Here is a 20,760-nt window from a genome sequence, read left to right as displayed (position 1 = left end):
TAATTATATCTCTTTTACACCGAGCTCTGGTCAGTGTTTACTTGTTCTACTGTGCTCTTTTGACCTATTGTGAATACTCTGTATACTGCCTAACTCTTCTTGAGGGAAGTCTGACTGCTCAGCCACAGCTACCAAGTGAATCTGTGTGGTACAGACTGCTACCAAGTGGGTTTACTGCCAAACACCTGTAGTCTTAAATCTTTTGCAGTGGTCCCAGAGGGAACGGCACAGGTTTCTGCATAACAGGGTGTACGGACATAATGGTATAATCCTTTTACCTGGACTGGTTCAGTTCCAAGGACATCAGGGAAATGTTCTAGGAGGTCCATTAAATCTTCCTTTTGGTTTTGAGGCAAGTCGGAAGGAATCAAAGTATTTCTTCTTGATTCATCAGATAACACATTTGTTAGTACCACTGTAGTATCTTCGATAGGATTTTCTCTCCATTCTTTAAGAAGATTTACATTGTAGCTATGAGCCTCTGATCTATTATTTCAAAGGCCCCATGCAGTTTGGAGAGCGTTTTGTTCTCAGACGGGGGAATGAGAACCAGAACCTTTTGTCCAATAGAAAATGATCTCAATACAACTTTTCTATCATGATAGCCTTTCTGGTGTTCTTGGGTTTTAATCATGTTGACTTGTACTATCGCTTTAACCATGGCTATATGCTCTTTTAATCTTTGGACTGTTTGGGGAAGCGTTAAAATTGCTTTTTCCCATTCTTCCTCGGTCTCCCGCAACATATCAAGGACATCTCGTGGTTCTCTATCATATAAGAGCTCAAATGGGGGAGAAGCCTGTTGAGGACTGTGGGGTCTTTCTAATGGCAAAGAGGGCCCACAGTGTCATAACATCCCAGTTTTTGCCATTGGATTCAACTAGTTTCTTTAAAATTTGTTTTTATCTGAAACATTGTCTTTACTTCTGACATGAGTTTACTCATAAGGTGGATCCTTAGTCTGTCAAGATCTCCTTTGGAAACCCAACTCTCAAGAATAATGGAATTAAATGTTTGAGAATTTGATGTGTCATGTTATTCCGTAAAGGAAAGGCTTCAGGATAACGGTTTGCATAATCCAATATGACCAGTGTGAATCTGTTTCCCAATTTTGTTGGCTCAAGGGGCCCAACTATATCCATGCCTATGCATGCAAAAGGTATATCAAAGACCGGCAAAGACTTTAATGGACCTGGAGGGGGAATTTAGAAACTAGTCTTCTGACATAGGGAACAAGTAAGAACAACATTTTCTACATCTGCATAGATCCTGGCCCAATAGAAATAGTTCAGAATATGTGCTTGAGTTTTGGTGGTTCCTAGATAACTGCCTGTCAAGTGGGAATGGGCAATTTCCAGTAATTTGTAACTTTGGGCACCATTATTTGTGATCTAGTGATCTAGGGGTGCCATCTGATCTGGCCCACTATCTCTCCTGTATAATAGTCCAGCTTTTAGGAAGATAAATGCCCCCCCCCCCATTTTCCTACCCTCTTCTTCGTGTCAGACCTGAAGGAAAGGTTCAGCAAGTAAGGGATCATTCCTTTGGGAAAAGGCTAGGTCAGGAATAACTTCGGCCTCTTCTCCCGACATCTGAGGTTGGTCTGCCTCTGATGTGTTATGAGAATCTATGTCTGCATACCCCAAACCCTTGGTTCCCCTTTCAGTTTTGTTAGAGCTTTTAACTTCCTTGGGTTTAGGAAATAGAGCCTTTTCCAGAATCCCCTGGCCTATTCTCTCTCCCGCCTTTATTTGATATGCCTCTTTAATCGTTATTCTGCATCAAGATTTTTATGCCTCCTGTTTAGTCAGGGTTTACGCCTGCCAAGACATCCAGGCCATGTCGCCAGGCTAGATCCGACTTAGAGCCAAGTTTGATGTAAGTTCTGGGTCGGGAAATGAGGACTAAGGGCCTCATTACACGGAAGGCGGTAAACCATGGTGCTATTAGCACCATGGTTGCCGTTGGCACCATACCGGTGCCACCATGGAGAAAAGGGGAATTACCACCCCATTCCAAGGTTGGCGGGGCAGTAATTCCCCCTTTCTCCAGGGCCCTTCCCCATTCCTATTTTTGCCCCATAGGGCTCAATGGGAATGGGGAAGGAGCTAATTACGGTACTGCAAATTGCGGTACCGTAATTAGCACCAAGGTCCCTTTGCGGGTCCCAACTTTAACGGCTGGTCGTTAAGGTTGGGTCCCGCAAAGGGACCTCGTAGTAAGGCGGTAAGGGTTTACCGGTGCCGGTGCCCTTACCGGTACCGGTAAACCCTTACCGCCTTCCATGTAATGAGGCTCTAAGTCTGTGAGTATTAAAACTTGGTCCCCGGGTTGGATCATTTCTTCCCTGCTACTGCATAAGTCAAACCCAATAGAATGCTCTGTGGCAACTGACGGATCAGAAGCTCGGTTGCTGAGTTTCTCAAATCTAAGGGTCACCCAGTTTATGTCAACTCAGCCCAATCACCATATGTGAGGAGTCAGAAATCGAAGGCGGACACAAAGTTGCCATGTTTTTGGTTAAAGACTTTTATTGACATAAAACGGGTTGGGAAAATGCCTCTATGATAAGATGACTATCCCTACCTAAAACCAGAAACTAAGGATCTGTCTGTGTCAGGATGTCATAATCAAAACGGTCCTGGTCTCCAAACGTTGTATCCTGATCCTGACACCACAAACCAAATCATAAGGTGAAAAAGGAAATGTCTTTAAACTGGTGATTGCAAAAAGAGTTCATAAAGGAAAAATAGAATGGCTCCAATGTATAATTTCTCAAAGATAAAAGAACCATGGTTCCAGAGGGTGATTCCATTCTCTGCCAATGCACTATGTCAACAAGTCTTGGTCTAACAGTTCTTTGTGTCTTTCTTGGCCTATAACAATCCTGTTAGTTACAAAGCTGCTTAGCCTTGTAGTTCCTTCTTTCAAAAGTTCCTTCTTTTGTTCAACAAATACAGTCCTTTCTTGGGACTTCCTGTAGATTTGCAACTGCCCGGTATACTCCCCTTCCAGGACTTCTTATATTCATAGTTAACAGTTCCTCTTTTACTTCCACAATTGCATATATCTTCTTTGGTTTTGTATATCTGGTTGTTTAACATTTGCTTTGGGATTCCCCCACATCTGCATTCCGTACACTTGTGTATGGCTGGGGGTTGTATTTGCAATATGCCTTGTTGGTTTGCAAACAATCTCCTTAAAGCCTCTGTGTCTGTTGCTTTAAAGTTTACAAATTGTGTTTGGCGCGGTCGCCATAACGCCCCAGGGTCCCCACTTTGCTTGGGTTTACTCACCGGCTCTGTGTGGCATCTTCGGTCCTGATCGCGCTTACACAGCAAAGCAGCACGCCTGCCTTCCTGCAGGGCCCAGTAGGTGAAACGTTGCTTTCTCTGGTTGCTGAACGCCAAGGAATCTTCCCTCGGTTCCTGGTGTTTCTGCAGCACGTCCTGCTTTCATAACGTTCCTCCGCCTCCTTGCTAGCAAGCCCTTTGGCTCTGCCACACCAGTCTTTGTTTCCAAGGTTCACACATATCGCTGAGAGGTACGACAATTTCTCCCAAACAGAAGCCTCCAAGAGTTTGTTTTCAATCTTTAAATGTCTTGCGCACAGGTGCACTCTGAAAACAACTAGCACGCTTATTGAGCTTGAGGCTCCTTCTGGCTCTGCATCGTTCCCTTCTTCCTCCACGTCCCAGTACTTGGGTGTTTGTTGGAGATGGAGTCTATTGATGTTAACTGATGCAGATTACTTGGAAAATCACTTTCAATGGTTCCATATGACAAACCAGTTCTATATGGAGGGGAATTAGACCTGGGAAAGGTATTCTTGGAGCTTTTACTTTTTAGACCAGGGATGGAAGTTTGGCCTAAAGAGTTTTGGGAAAAGGTTTTTCGGTTTTCCCTAAAGGGGGTATAGATGCATGGCAGTAGTCCATCAGGGTATTTGGTATCAAAGGGTTTTCTTCATGGGCAAATGGGGGATGCCACGTCAGACGGTGGAGGTAGAGAGGGGAGAGAGAGACTTCGGAGGATCAGAAAGACGAAGTAACAGAAGAGAAGGGATTTTGAAGAAGGAAAGAACAGCAGTGAGCAATAGGGAGAGGCACGTCAGGGCATGAGAGGAAGAAGACTAAGTGGAGCCTGAGTATCTTTAGGGAACAACCCTATAACCCCTTCGAACTAACCAACAATAGTGTTGGGTCAGACTAGCAAGTCCCGGAGGGAGATTAGATAGATACGGCGATTGCCTTTAGGCCCTCCCCAACAGAAAAACATAAAAGCAGACATTAGACATTAGCGCCAATATGCTCTAATCACTAACCTAGGGACTAAGGATGCCTGAGATAGGGAAGGAATTGCTTTTCATAGATGAGAGAGAGAGGAACAGCCTTTAGCGCCCTGCCAAATAATCTAATACAAATCCTTCGAACCATTTCTGGGAATTGGTGTATTCTTTACGCCATCTGTGACGGGGGTTAAATAATTCAGACTGATCCTGTATTTACATCTATGATTGGACAGTGGAGTGTGGAATTGCTGTACATTGTGGATATTTGGATACTGGAATTGTACAATTGGATTACTGAAATTCCAATAGAAATAGTTAAATGCAGATTGTTATCTGTTGTGGAAAATGGCATATTCATCTGTGCCAGGGCACATGCAAAAATGCCATTGAAGATCTTGTTCACTCTACATGCAGGGTTTATATCTTATGACACAGAGACCATTCCAGTCTAGGTGATGTTGTCATGTGAAAGCCAGTAGAGTTTCCCCCAATTAAGCTGAGGTTCCCATCCAAGTTCAGAACTAACAAAAATCCCCCTTTTTAAATGAGTAGTGTGTTAGGTGTTTATGTTTTCATCACTTAGGCAAATGACCACCTTGAAGTATGAAAAGTTGATTAAATAATTTCTTCTCCCACTCACCTACACTTACTAGAGTCAACAAAAACAAAAGATCACACATTACCTTAATGGCACATGTGTGTATCAATTGAACTTCAATATACAGTTGTAGATTGGTAACTCGGAACAGGCATATGTTTGTCCAAATGGTTCTACGCGACACATGAAAAACAACAAGAGCGAAGCTTGAGTTGTTAAATGGAAATGATACGCAACAAGAACACCTTTAACGTAAGTACTGAAATGTGACGGCTAAACACCAGTGTAGACACATTCATCCTTGGTTACCAATCATCTATCTCGTCTCTGGAGGGATCTTTATAACTATAACTGCTTTTTTTGTTGTAAATTCCCCCTTTATAGGTCCCCCTCGTTAATGTGGAAAAATCTGAGGAGAGATGGTTAGTTTCAAGACTAATACAGTTAAACAAAATGATGGTTCATTCAACAGTACCTATTTAATAGTTGGTAGGAAGCTTGTAATGTACATTTGTTAATTTATTTTTATCTTTAGTGCATACATCGTGACGTTAAACCAGAAAACATCCTGATAACAAAGCATTCTGTCATCAAGCTTTGCGATTTTGGTTTTGCCAGGATACTCAGTAAGTCCTGTTTTTTTATTTTTGTCATTAACTTGTAATTGTTAAATAAAAAGTGTTTGTTTCTAGTGTAAGGCTTATTTTGTCTTTTATTATCTGATGATAGATGATAGAACTCTTGTTTAAAATCCTGCTGTCTATTGTATCCCCTTGTCGAGTCCTTGTCCTTGCCACAGTGACATAAGGCTTTTTATCTTAACTCAAGTTTATGGAGACTCTTACAGGCTTCACATGCAAACTCTCCAGCACTTGAGATAAGTTAAATACCATTGAGCAACGAAAAAAAAAACATAATATGTCAAAGTGTTGTGTGACGAGTCCAAGGCGATTTGTCACCTCTTCACCTCGAGGAGCAACCCTCCTTGGGACTAGGGAGGTGAGCCTGCTACACTTAACACCCTCTATGCGACTGATAAGCGGATGCCTCTGGAGGTGACTCACCCTTAGGACACAGGAAACCCCCAAAGAGGCACTTAAGTCACCATCCCTCTACCCCCAAGAGACTAACACCTTTTTGTGGTATGTAGGAACTAAGCTATATGACAACCCTGTGACCCCATTAATGGCTGGCTGTGCGTCTAACCCAACCTTTACTGTGTCCTTATGGGGAACAGCAGAAGGAGAGCAGAACAGTCTCCAGGAGGCACAACGTATGAGGAACCAGTCAGGAGAAGGTATCAGCACAGCCTGCAGAGTTCAAAGACATTGCGCTGCCCACAGGAGGTGTGGCTGGCAGTAGAGAGAGTATGCCAGATGAGGCACCCCACACAACGGTGTGCACTTGGCAGCAATGCCTCATGGATGGGTAACTGACAGCGGCCTGTGCCGCAACACAATCTTGAGCAGACAACCATGTGGGGCTGTTGAAAGGTCCTGAGAATAAACCGGCCACCTGTCCTCAAACAGGGAGATCAGGAAAAGAAAGAAGATGCTGCCCGCTGTGGAGTCCAGTAGCCGAGTCATGTAAGCAGCTCTGCAGAGAGAGAAACACCGGAAAAACTGCAGGGCCCTCCTGAGGAGCATCAGCCATTACAAGCAGCCACACAGTAACTTTGTTGGATCGTGAGACGGGCGGCAAGGCAAGACAGGGGGACACAAACCCCAGAGCGAGGAAAGAACAGAGAAACTCCTGAGTGGGGGCAAAGTCAGATACATGCCCTGAAGCGGGAAAAGAGCCCCAAAGGGGTGAGGGAGTCCAACACAAGCCCCGGAGTGGGGAAAGATCAGAGAAGCCATGGGGTGGGGAGAAAGAGAAAGACAATCCCTGGAGGGGGGAAGGAAGCAAGAAACCCCAGAGTGGGGAGGACAAGAGAAACAAGCCGTGGAGCGGGGAAAGAAACAAGAAGACCCAGAGTGGGGAGAGAATCAGAAACAAACCCCAGAGTGAAGAAAGGTCAGAGAAATCCCAGGGTGTGGGAGAGAGTCAGAGACAAGCCCCGTAGCAGGGAATAAAGCAAGAAACCCCAGAGTGGGGAGAAGGAGAGAAACAAGCCCTGGAGTGGGGAAAGAAGCAGGAAGAACCAGAGTGGGGAGAGAAACCAAAACAAACCCATGAGCTGGGAAAGGTGAGAGAAAGCCAAGGGTGGTAAGAGAGACAGAGACAAGCCCCAGAGTGGAGAAGGAATCAAGAAGGCCCAGCGTGGGGTGAGAGACTGAGTTGAGCCCCGGAGTGGCGAGAATACAGAGAAGGCCCGGAGTGGCGAGAAAGAGACTGAAGGGACTGGGATAGGGTAGGGAAACAAACCAGAGGAAAGTCTCCCCAAAGGGAGAAAGACTGTAAGAAACTCCACCTGAGCCCGAGGTCCAGAACCCCTGCTTAAGCCAGGACTTCACCAAGCTCACCCTTTACTTAACCTTTGCTTCCACACATAGGGATCCATCCACCCACTGACTATCCATTCACTGTGGAGCTTCTGTTACCTCAGAGGACCAAGGAACACTGCTATTTTTGGTATGTTAACTTCATTTGGTTACCTATAGCCCCATTCTACCCCAGCTCAGAACTTACACCTGCTTCTTCTCAGCCAGTCATCCACACCTTCTCTTTCTGCTTACCCACCTATCCTCCCTCTCTCTTAGGCTGCACCCTTTCTTCATTGGCTTCACTTACCTATTTTATCTACCCTACATCACGCATCATGATTTTGCTCCATTCCTCCTCCTACTCACTCTTCTCCTTATCTTCGCTCACATCTTTCAGCCTCAACTTGGTGTAACTTCTGCATCCGTGTCCGGCCTCCCTATCTCTCCTGTGGCACCTGCGCCCCTCAAAAAAGACGCTTGCACCCTCTCCAGCCTCATCCATCCCCCTTGCCTACCGCACAACTCCTACTCCTCTCTCCCACCCCCTGTCACTCTTTTACTTGGCCTCTGGAATGCGCAATCCCTCTGCAACAAGCCTTACATTACTGACCACTTAGACTCTTTATCACCCTTAACTTTCACTTCTTGCCATCATAGAAACCTGGATGTTCCCTCATGACTGCTACACTAACAACTCTCCATACTGATCTGCTACCTTTGATTCCTTAACAAGAAGGCACTCCATGCTGCCCCCATACTCCCCTCGTTTGAATATGCCACTCTTCAGCTCCCACTCCTGTCACTCTGTATCAATTCCCCCTGGATCTCTCAACTCCTTCCCTGATCTGACCCTTCTCCTTGAGTCACTACCTACCGACATCACCATTGTCATGCTGGTGGACTTTAACCTACCTTCCCAAACCCTCTGCAGCCACCTGCCTTGAACTTAAATCCCTCTTATCTGACCACTCCCGCTAATCCCAAACTAACCATTCTGATGGGAACTCTCTTGACATTGGGCCTCATTACGAGGTATGCCGGTAGCCATGCCGCTATTGGCGGCATGGCTGCCGGCGAAACCGCATCCGTGTCCGTGTCCTCGGAATGAGGACTTGCCGGACCATTCCGAGTTCGGATGGCTCGGTAATTCCTCACTCGAGGACACGGACACGGTTCATCCCCATTCCCATTTCAGCCCCCATAGTGCTGAATGGGAATGGGAGAGGGAGTAAACAACGGGCCATTACGAGATGGCCCGTTGTTTGCTCCCTCTTCCCCTCGCGGGACCCGGTATGCACGGCTGGTTTTCCCAGGCGTGCTTAACGTGTCCCGCGAGGGGACCTCGTAATGTGGCGGAACGGGTTGAACGGCGCTGCAGCCTTTTACGGCGCCGTTTAACCCGTTCCGCCAGGGTCGTAATGAGGCCCATTGTGTTTCGAATGGATTGTGTCCTGCCACGTATTCCTCATCTTTGATATACTGTGATATCCTGCTGGCATCTTTGGAAAGCTTTTCACAGCAGAGGGTGCTGTGCGTCATTGCCGACCTTGTGTCCCTAAAGGCCTCCATCGCTCTCGACCATGATGTCGGTGTCAGTATCTGCTTGAAAACGGTTCCGTCACCTAAGCGACTTTTTCCTAACTGTGTATTCGAGTTTACTCAACGATATCTTCCCCGATGACCATGTTTAAAAGATGTTCCGATTGCGGTTACAAGATGTCGATTACGGACCTGCATCAGATATGTCTTTGGTGTTTTGGTAAGGGCCACAAAGTCAATGACTGTGGCTCCTGTCAGTCAATGACAATGAATGCCTTAAAAGAGAGGAAGGGGAAACTCGTCCTGGGTAGGCCTTCTCCCAAGTCCGCTTCAACCACCCCGTCGAAGTTAAAATATTCGGAGAACAAGAGTTCAAGAGAGGTTTCTCCTCGCCAGCCCAAGAAGCGAGGTACAAATGCAAAGTGTTCCAGGTCAATGTCTCATTACTGTTCATCGTCCTCCTCGAGGAAATCTAGGAAGAAGCACTATCAGTCTAGATCGCGAATTCTCCCACAAAGGAAAACAGGTAAGCTTCCGGGGCAAGACGGCTTCTAAAGCTAAGTTGGAAGAAATCAGACAAAAAAGGTTGCAGGTATTTACGAAGGCGGCAACACCTACCCCTTTGGATAAATCTAAGAAGGCTTACGACCGCATTACGTTGCGTCTGGCCAACAGGGTGTGGATGAAAACCTCTGTTTGCGCACCCAGTAGCCCACACAGAAAGGTCCCAAAGGTTCCACGAGCGCCGCTTGTGGACTCGGCACCTCCAGTAAAATCAAAGCCAACTCTAACTCCACCTCCATTCCAACTCCATTCTGTTGTCAAATCCTTTGACATCTTCATTGAGCCCATCTAAGGTCTTTAAGCCACAGATGAAGAAAGACTTTTTTAAGTCAAAAGAACTCCATTTACGTCCTCGTAAGGAGGAGGAGAGCCCATTATTTGGGTTTGGACTTGATTATGACACACTTGGTGTCCCATCTAGGAAGAGATGAGGAGAGTGTGTTCATAGGAGGGAGCCTGGCATTGAAGGCAGTTAATTCCACTTGTGCCTTGGCCAAGTTTTCTTACACTCTGTGGGAGGTTGTTGCGATGACTGGTGAGCACATCCCTGAGGGGCAGCAGAGAGAGGGTTTCCTCCACATAATACAAGATGGAAAAGATGCCATGTGCCAATCTCTGCAGTCTGGGTTAGACACAGCAGATTATGCCAACCGCTCAATGGCAGCACGTACTGTTTTAAGGAGGTTTGCATGACTGCAGAAGTCTGGTTTCGCACCGGATGTGCAAGCTAGGCTTTTGGATATGCCCTCAGCACTTTGGCTCTAGGCCAGATGAGAGCTTAAAAAAGCTGCAGTCTTCAAAAGATGCTGCTAAGTCTCCTAGTGCTGCAATTCGTCAGCTGCAGCAAGGTTAGTCAACTCCTCAGGGTTGGAGGGGTCGGTCATTTCGATTTTGCTCTTCTATCGGAAGATCGAGGGGCCAGTTCTCTCAGAGAGGATAGAGGAGACAGCTTCGTGGTTCACAAGGATGTGAAGGCAGAGATGCTTCAACACTCTCTGCCTATCTGCCATCTGCAGCCTCTGAGACTCTGAAACCACTCTGAGGCCTTAACCCACAGGGCAGTGGTAGGAAGCAGTGGTAGGAAGCAGGTTATCTCAACATCTGGAAGAGTGGCAAAGTATTACCTCCATTGCTTGGGCACTACAAACAGTTGCTTATGGCTACTGCCTTCCTTTTCTAAAAAGGCCTCCAAACTGCCCCCCAAGAGGCCAGTCCTTGAAAGATCCAGATCTGCTCCTCTTACAGGAGATGTTAAACATGTTAAACCTGTTAGAGAAAGGTGCAGCCGAATTGGTATCTGCAGCGGAGTGTAATCAAGGCTGGTATTCACTGTATTTTCTGATCCCCAAAAAGAACAGAGGTTTGTGAGCCATCTTGGACTTGAGATGCTTGAACAAGTTCCTCAGGAAGGTCACGTTCAAGATGGTCACTCTTTTGCAGATCCTCCAGGCCCTTCAGTTCCAGGATTGGATGCTGTCATTGAATCGCCGGGATGCTTCCTTCCATGTGCTAATACATCACAAGCACAGGAAGTACATGAGATTCGCCATTGGCGGATCTCACTATCAGTTTCGAGTTCTGCCTTTCGCACTCACCTCTGCCGAGGGTCTTAATCAAGTTGATGGTGGTGGCGGCAGCAAATCTGAGGAGGGATTCACATCTAACCCTACCTGGTCGATTGGCTGATCAGAGCCCGTTCACCCGAACAGGCTCTGCAACATCTAATCATCACCTGCTACTCTGGCACTGGGCTTCTCCCTCAACTTCAAGAAAGTCACACATGACACCTTCCCAAAAGCTGCATTGGAGCAGTCCTGGACTCCTCCTCAGGGAAAGCTTTGGCAAGGGCTCCTCACATTTCGTAGATGGTAATCAAATTTCACAGTGCCCAATGTCTACTAGCCTTCGATATTCTGAGATTGCGGGGCCCCATGGCATCCTGCATTTTCTGGTGCCAGAGGCCCATCTGAGGATGAGATCCCTTCAGTGGACCCTCAAATCCCAATGGCCACAGTTCTCAAGCAGAATGGTGGACCGTATTCAGGTCCAGAGAAAGGTCACTCATGATCTCCTGTGGTGGACCTGCGAGGAGAACGTGTTGAAGGGGGAACCTTTTTGGCAACATTGGCTGGACAAAAATGTAGTTATGAATGCCTCCCTGACAGGTTGGGGGGCACATACCAACGATCTGATGATCAGCGGTCGCTGGTCTACGTCAGAGTCCACACTGCATATCAACCTTCACGAGGTGAGGGCAATCAGACTAGCACTGATGGCCTTTCTGCCATCTGAATGAGGAAGAAGTGTCCTGATAATGACAGACAACTCAGTGGCCATGCATTACCTCAACAAGAGAGTAGGTGTAGGGTAACTATCACTGTGCAGATAGGCAATGGAGCTCTGTTTTTTGGGCACTGCAAGAAAGCATTTCTCTGCTGGCTGTACACCTAGCCGGAGACGAGAACAAGAAGGCGAAGGTCTGAGCAGGCAGAGCCCATTATCCCATGAGTGGAAGTTATCTTTGGAAGTCCTTCTAGAGATCTTCGCCCTTTGGGGAACCCCTCAAGTAGATCGGTGCACATCCAGTGTCAACAGGAAGTGCGACCTGTTTTTCTCGAGAGAATTTCCTCAGAGGGAAGCTCTGGGAGACTTGTTCGTGATGGATTGGGCATTTCCGCTCCTGTGTACATTTCCTCCAGTTTCCTTAATTCGTCATGTTCTTAGGGGGTTGAGAAAGTTCGGGAAGTCCATGATCCTGCTTACCCCGGATTGGGCCAGGAGGACGTGGTACCCGGAACTTCTGGAAATGTTCATCTGCCCTCCATTTCGTCTTCCTCAAAGAGAGGGTTTGCCTTCTCCACCCAGAAATCAAAACTTTTCTTACCACTCTACAAAAAACTCCACTCTCCACTCTTGTGCTCAGCAAACTGAACTACTGCTCAAGCCTACTTGTTGGCCTTCCTCTCTACTCCGACCTGCCCCTAGACGAAGTCCTCAACTTTGCTACCCGCACTATCTTCAACCTACCCAGATCCTCCCCCACTTCTTCCTACCAACAACATGCTGGTAGGCTCTCTGTGCACAACCACGCTCTTTTCGAAGTTCCTTCTCCCAGTTTACAAAACTACCAATGGTGTTGCTCCTCAGTACCTCCCTGATTGTATCTCAGTTCACTCACCATCTCATTCCCTCCAATCCTACTCTGCACTCAACCTCACTGCCCCATACCCTATGTGTGCCTCTTCTCACTTCCCCTCTTTCTCCTTACTCACCCCTCTCCACTGGAACCTGTTGCCCATAAGACTCAAAGCCAGCCAAACTGTGGATCTCTTCAAAACTCGGTTCAAACTTCACTTACTTGCTAAAGGGGAGCTCCCACTGCCCTCTCCCTAATTCTCCTTACCTAACTTCTCCACTGCCTCCAGCAATGCTTAATAATGTAATTTTAGATATTTAATTGGTACTCTTTATTTTGGAGCATTTGCCACTGTAGGTTAATGTTACCGTTTGTAAGTCACCTGTTTTCTTAAATACATTTTGTTTCTGTTTTTGTCCCTGGTATATGTCCTAATTATTTACACCCTCATGAACTGGCTCACTGCTTGTTCTCATTTTTACACTATTGCACAGGCACCCTTCGTGGGAGTGCTTCTGCCATTTGTAAATGTATTATTCTGAGTCATTTCTGATCAAAATGGATACCCCTGTTCGTCAAATAAATACAAAAAATACAAATAATACATGTTTATTGGTCCTATTTGAGGTGTTTGTTATAGGTGACGGACACTAAAATAGATCAGGGGAGGGAGAAAGTCTTGGGTGAAGAGAGAAATAAATGCCGATTGCAGGAACTATCAAAGGTGGAACTCATTGGGGTGCAGGGGATAATATGTGGTACAGTGGGCACCTGCATATTGACAGGAAGAAGTGGATGGAATGTGGTCCTACCTACTGTTCTACTTAGTGAGATGGGCAGGCAAAAAAGGATGGACAATCTCTTATTGGGGTTAACTGGAAACAGGAGCTACATTGGAACCAAACTTTCACTTCCTATTTCGGACAGGAAGCAAGGCTAGCAAAATAGTTTCACTTTCTGTATGCAGGGTTGATGTGGATGGTGCTAAGCCGAGACCATACAAATGTTGAGATAATAGAATTTATCATTAAAACACCCACTGTCCCCAATAAAGGGATATTTTGCTTAAATTATTCAGATGTTACATACATTATTAAGATAGATCTTGTATTGGTATGATTTAAAAGAACAGAGAAGCTTGACTGTCTGTTAAACTCCATATGAGGAAATCCTGTTAATGATTTCTTCACAAGTGTGTTGAAGTTACCTCATCATCATTGTCACATCCACTTGCAGGTCCTCGAGGCAGGCTATAACCTGAGAAAGTGTATAGTATAAGGGCATGACTCGCCACCTATGGATTTAGGAGGAGTGGCATTGGAGAAAATGGCCCAAGCCATACAGATCCAACAAACAATCCTCATTGAGAAGGACTTGATTTTACATAATCCCACTCTTCTACAGAGGGAAAACCCCTTACCGAACTAGGGAAATAAACATATGGATTCAGCAGCAGGAAGGCTATGGGTAGGATCTGAGCACATCACAGAAGTGCTTTACAACCCCAAAGTCATGGGACTCATAGGCCCACAATGAGGAGAGAGGCAGAAAGAGGAAAGCTCATGTCTTCTGTAAAGCTGCAAGCATGATGGAGATAGAGTCCTCTTAAACCCTGTCCTTCATTAAAATCAATGGTAGAAACACCCATTTAAAACCTAATGTAGAGAAACACTCTAAAAAAGAATTCTCAGCACCTACACTGACCTATTGTGTAGGAACAAAAAGCCAAAACGAACTCGAGGTAGGGTATCCTCCAGCCCCAAACAGGGAATGAAAGCAGCAGCTGCAGCCCATCCATTAGGAAAACTATTCCAGAAAGTGATCCAGGATGGCGGCTGGCATATTTGAAGACTTTCTCCAACGAGTTTGGACTACAAAGCCTTACAGTGAGAGCTGTATATGCATGGGTCACACATTAAATGCTATTGACCACCTCCCCATAGCCATTTTGCACTACTGTTTGAATTCTTGTTCCCTGTGTTTTTATCCTTGTTCTCAAATGGTTAATTCCTTTATAGGGAGAATTGGGAAAGTTTAGAGAATAACATTCTATTCATTGGATTAGTTCATTATCTGGTTGCCCTAATTATTCTTAATTGGAGCGGTCATGGAGTTCAAGGTGTGTGCAGCATCTGCCATGCTCCCTCTGCAGCATGAGCTGTTTGTGCTGCTTTAACGTATATGGTGTTCCGGGTTGTGAGGGCGACTGAAGTATTCCACCTGCTTCTCCGTCAGGGTCTGCCTGCTCCTGGACACTTCAGAGTCACATACTTTAGCCACGCCCCTTTTGGCATGCCCATCTCCTCCAGACTTCTTTAACATTACTTCCTGAGCGAAGCCCAAGGCAAAGTCCATCAAAGTCCAGTTGCTGCTGCCTGCTGCTGTCCGCAGTTGGATGCTAATTTCCTATTCTCTATCTTTTGCCTTTTCTGTTTTTGTTTCTGTTCTCATTATTTCTAGCTCCAATGCGATGCTCAGCAGCTGCTCCAACTTCTTTTGCCGCAGCACACCCAGCTTACTCACTTGTTGTTTATGCTTATTGCTTTATGCTTATTGACCATCATAGTGTTTGCTCCATTATTACTCCTCCAACCTGATTGTTTCTGCCTCTCTGATATTGTTGATATACCCGTCTCAAATTTTACTTCTTGTATCCCTTCTCATTCTTGTCCTTCTCTCTCTAATTATTCTAATCTTATCTAGACTCCCTGTTGTAGTTACCCTCCACCTGTTAATAGTGCTCTCTGGAATGCTTGCTCTCTTTGTAATAAATCCCACTCTGTCTTAGACCCTTTTCTCCGTTCACTTTTTGTGTATTACTGAGACATGGCTCTTGTCTTATAATACTGCTAACCCTTTCTACCTCTGACACAGCTTTTGGTGACACACCTCGACCCTTTGCCTGCAGCGGATAGAATTGGTATTCTTTAGTGCTCATCTTTTGTTTCTACTCCTAGTTCTTTGTCTCTTCCCACATTTTCTTCATTTGAATATTCACTTACCTCTTTCTCTAAACCTGAATCTCTGACTTTTTTCCTTATCTATCGCCCTCCCAGTCCTGTGGGAACCTTTTGTGATGCTATTGATATCTCCCTCTCTGCTATTTGACCCTGTTCTACTCCATTTATACTTCTCAGTGATTTCAATCTTCCTCTTTCTACTACTCACTCATCTCTTCTGTTTCTTTCCATTCTTGACTCCTATCTTCTTTTTGCCCTCCCTACTCCTCCTTCTCATGTACCTGGCTCCTGTCTTGATCTTATTTTTATTTCATTTTTATTCACCACACCTGTTTCTGTACACCATGTTTACCCTTCTGATGATTATCTTCTATCCTTTTTTTTCGATTCTTCCTTCTTTCCTCTCATCTACTTCCCCTGGCTCTGAAGCTATGACATATGTTTGTTGAGATGTTCGTGTCTTTAATATCCCTTTATTTGTTTCCTCTTATATCTCAAATCTTCCTACGCATCCTTTGTTTGCTGTCCTCTCTGCTGATAATGCGGCTACTACATTGTCTTCTTCTCTTGTTTCTCTTTACCCCACTACTTCTTTTCGTCCTTCTCGGAAACCCTCTCAACCATGGCTTAACCCCCACCTTCACTTTATGCGATGAGTACTTTGCCACCTTGAGCAACGCTGGCATAGTTCCTTTTTTGCCGCAGATCAGCTGTCTTTCTCTTCCTATCACACACTATAAGATGACGTTCTTCTTTCTGATCTTCTGCAGTCTCAATCTACTCATCCTAGGCATCTGTTTCAATAGCTCTCTCGTCTTCTTTCTCCCCCCTCTCCTGATTATTCACTTAACTCCATTCTAAATGTCTCTGATTTTTCTTCCTAATTTTTCTCAAAGGTAGCCACTCTTCAATCGGCCTTCGTCCCTTCATCTTTCTTTTCTTCCCCAATCTCTTTGTCCACCTCGGTTATCTCATCTTTCTCTCAGATATCTAATTCTAGTTTTGTTTGTTTGTTTGTTTATTGTTTTTATATAGCGCACCTGACCCGGGGGTATCTGGGCGCTTGTATGAAGGTAATGGTTACATGGTACATTATATACATTTTATACACGAGAAATGCCGTTTGTAAAGTCAGAATATAATTGAAGTACACAAGTTTTTAGAATAGTCAATATACAATGATAATAGGAGGTCAGAACGGTAGGAACAGGAGAATGTAACGTAGGCATGGTATAGTAAGGTTTTGTTGAGTATCCATGCGATAGCGTGTCTGCGGAATTAGTCAAATGCTTGAATGGTTTTAATGTCCTGCGGGAGTGTGTTCCATAAATGTGCAGCTAGAACCAGGAAACTGGCACCGCCAGCTCTTTTTCGTTTGTATCTAGGCATCACCAGGCAGGGTGTGTTGGATGATCTTGTGAATGTGTGGGCCTGTTTCCATGTTAATTTGTCTGTGAGATAAGGAGGGGCTTGGTGGTTGAGTGCCTTATGAGTAAGGCAGATCGTTTAGGTAAATTTTATTCTTGTATGGAGAACCATTTGTGTTGCTTTCTGGTTGCTGAAATATGCTCTCTTCTGGGATGTTTACTGCTGCTCTAAGCGCATTATTTTGCAGAATCTGCAATGTATTTGTAATGGATTTATTAGCGCCTAGGTAAAGGCTGTTGCAATAGTACACTTTGGATTGTATAAGTGCTCTGGTCAGTGTGAGGCAACTGATGGGTGACAATAGGTGTCTACAGGCCCTGATCAGCTTGCCGGTGTAGGTGGCAGAGGCAGTCATGTTTACCTGTTTGGTTAGATTAGAGTGGGCATCAAGGTAAAAACCTAACGTTTTTGGCAGCTTCACAGCGTTTCCACTTTGAGAGATCGTGTCAAATGCCTACGGTTGCATTAAGCAACACCGGGAAAATCCCCAGACACACGTTACACGTGCAGAAGCCACGCAACTAGGAATAGAGATTAATAGGTCCCTGATGAAGGAAGTTTATTCCGAAATGTATTGGCCTTTCCTATGGCACCTGCATGAATAGAGATTCTACAATCTCAGATTACTATGAATAAAAATTCAGTAAAATCAGATAAAACAGACTGAATATATGATTCTTTTTATTTTTGATATATACTTACCATAAACTTAAAGACACCACATAGTAGTGGACAAGGGAGTGCCAAGGTCTTGGAACGATAGTCTTTTGCAGTGCTAGATCACAGAGGCACTTTTTTTTAGCAGGTTTACACCCTAAATATTACGAACTGATTAAGAATAACAGAAGGAGATAGATTAACCACTAAAGGTAGTGCACACTCACCTCAACTCCTATAGGTATATTATTCCCATCAATGAGGATGCTTGTGTAGTTAGGGCTCAGTTTGAGAAGGTTGTTAGTTGATCCAACTAGGAGTAACCTAGTCTTATCATCATTCAGGCAGAGGCCATGTGTGGCCATCCATGCCTGTATGATGGTGTAGACTTCGTTAATCCGGTGAACATCTGTGTCGTAGGTTCCTGATAATGGTAGGAGTATCTGGGTGTCATCTGCATAATTAGTGTAGGTGACACCCAGACGGTCCAGTTTGTCGAATAGAGGCTTTGTAAAAATATTGTACAAAGTGGGCGATACGGAGGAGCCTTGTGGGACTCCACAGGTAATGGGGATAGGATCAGCCGCAGCCGTAGATGAGAAGACATGCATTGTTCTATTTGCACGGAAATATTGGATCCAAGTGACTGCAGAGTTAGAGAAGTGAGCTGCTAATGAGAGGTGATCATATAATATGTTATGGTCTACCAGATCAAAGGCAGCTGAGTCTGGCAGAGCCTGAGGAGTGCAAAGGAGTGGAGTCTGCTTTCCTTGCTGCTGACAGTATCTTTATTGTTTCCATACTTGTGGGAGTGTGCTGCTTTAAAAACGGTGTCAGCCCGCGGAGCTGGCGCGGAGTCTGGCAGAGTCTGAGGAGTCCGAGGAAGTCCGTGGAATCCTGGACTCCCTTCTGCTTCCCCTCGGCTCGCCCTCCCAGCGCCCCGCTGTTTGAACTATGCGTGACACTGTGAAAGTAAACTCTGCTGCTGTGAAACGCGAGCCCAACGGAAGTTGGGAAACGTCACTCTGAGCCCGGGTGTGGAGCCCTCTCTGCCTCCAGTGGATTCTTCCCCGGTGCTAGTCGCACCTGGACCCGTGTCCATACCACTGCCCCCGACTCGGACTCAAGTAAGTGACTATGTGCCTAATATACCTAACACGCACCATGCACCTGACACTTTAATCGCACTGAGGGAAGAAGGGTCGACTCTAAAAATCACTCAAGTTGAAATCCATCCCTTGTCTGAACAGACTTCTTAAGCTTTCTGATGAGGTATGTGTGACTGCGGCCCGACGGCGAAAAATGGGGAACAAACTGTCTCCACTGAGAAACTTGCTGTAATTGCCGGCCCCAGCCCTTTGTATGGGTCGGCACCCTTGAGCGACCTGGTGCGTGCGGCTGGCGCTGATGTTGTTACAGTCTGTGCCCATGTAGAAAAACAAGTTGAAAAACTATGTCAGAACAACGGATGTATGAGTGAATGTTGTGACACTAGTTTTGGGTCTCCACGGCCCAGATTTTACAGTACTTTCGAGAAGTTGGCACCTTCTGCCCCGAACCAAGCGCTAAATCTCTTTCAACAAAAGACAGAAATATACGCCGAACGGGAACAATAGTGTGAAAAATGCACTTATGGACAAATATCACCGGTATGAGTCCCACCTATAATCCTCGATGTGCAATTCCCACAAAAATGACTCATAGTGACCATGATATGGTGACTCTGAAATGTAACCCCTCCACTCAGCGTAATCAGGAACGATGGCCTCATGCTGTAAGAGTTGGAGCTTGCAGAATCCATTTAAATCTTGACACTGAGGACCTTACTCACATCACTGCCAAATTTCAACTGAATCCTGGCTCCCTGGAATATGACCACCTGTTGTCACAATATGTATAATGGAAAAACAACCTAAAACATGCCGAATTTGCACCCAAACACAAATTCGATCTAGAAATTCTTCAACGAAAAAGAACTTTGCAACGCCATCTGAGAAATGTTCTAAAAACCCCTACTGTGGACGCCTATGACCAAAGAAGAACTCTTAAACAAGCATATAAGAACTGGCGTAAGTCTCACAAAGCCATTATGCTACAAAATGACGCTGAGCTCATGTTGTCTAAAATGGCGAGTAAAAATTCAGCAGACTACTGGAGATTGATAAATACCAACCTCGCGCCACAACATGCTCTGCAGGCTAGCTTGGTCTTAGAGGCGGAGTGGATATCTTTTTACTCTGACCTCTTTCGTAAAGATGCATCAACAAAAGAATGGGAACTGCCCATTCTAACGCATTGGGAAATTGTGTTTGATAAGGAGGACATCTTGCAAGTAATTAAGAATGTGCATGACTCAAGAGCACCTGGCCCGGATGGGCTCACAAACTTCTCCATTAAACGGCACCCAGAGGAATGGTCAGATTTCTGTGCAATTTTGCAACAGAATTGTTAAGTGCTGTAACACCCCAAAATCTTGGAAATCTGCTGTGATCGTGCCAATCTTCAAAAAAGGGGACAGAAGAAACCCTATGAACTACAGACCCATTGCACTGCTTGACATAAGGGGGAAAGTGTACGCCACCCTCTTGCAACAGAAACTCCTAAAGTGGTCTACTGAATGCAATTCGGTTGACCCGAGACAAACAGGATTTGTCAAGGGGTTGGGGTGTGGTGTGAATCTCCTGTTGTTAAATCTACTGAAGATGAAGGCTCATCGGTCCAATTCTAAGGTCTATTTGGCCCTAATAGATCTATCACAAGCATTTGACAGTATAAACAGGGATTTGCTTTTGGAAAAACTGAATGTGTGGAACTGTCCCCCCAGTTTGCTGGCTGCCATTCGCGGGTTACACACAAATACTTTGATTAAGATCAGATTAGACCTCGACGGCAAACTATCAGCCCCAATTGACACGTTTAGTGGTGTCAAACAAGGTTGCCCCCTAGCAGCTAGTATTTTCAACCTGTTTATATCTGATATGAAAGAGATCTTCACGGAGTCGACCACGTTTCCACCAAAAATCCACGGCACTCACATTGATTACCTTGTTTATGCGGATGACCTTATCCTTCTGGACTTAACATCCATAGGTCTACAACGTAAAATTAACTATTCTTGAAAAGTATCTAACAGTGAATGGCCTCCTCATAAACAAACAAAA

The 20,760-nt window shown here is 45.3% G+C and overlaps 1 protein-coding gene across 4 annotated transcripts in view; it reads left to right on the top strand.

Moving 5' to 3' along the window:
• The window catches only part of CDKL1 (cyclin dependent kinase like 1), a 1,210,180-nt gene that overhangs the window by 781,617 nt on the left and 407,803 nt on the right, over positions 1-20,760 (top strand). For all 4 annotated transcript variants that reach the window (XM_069638983.1, XM_069638981.1, XM_069638982.1 and 1 more), the window contains exon 5: positions 5,425-5,515. In XM_069638983.1, coding sequence (XP_069495084.1) covers positions 5,425-5,515 — 91 coding nt within the window. The remainder of the gene's footprint in view (positions 1-5,424; positions 5,516-20,760) is intronic.

This window comes from Ambystoma mexicanum, chromosome 14, assembly GCF_040938575.1.
Source record: "Ambystoma mexicanum isolate Mex_15411 chromosome 14, UKY_AmexF1_1, whole genome shotgun sequence".
NCBI lineage: Eukaryota > Metazoa > Chordata > Amphibia > Caudata > Ambystomatidae > Ambystoma > Ambystoma mexicanum.
This window is presented reverse-complemented; position numbering and strand designations above follow the sequence as displayed.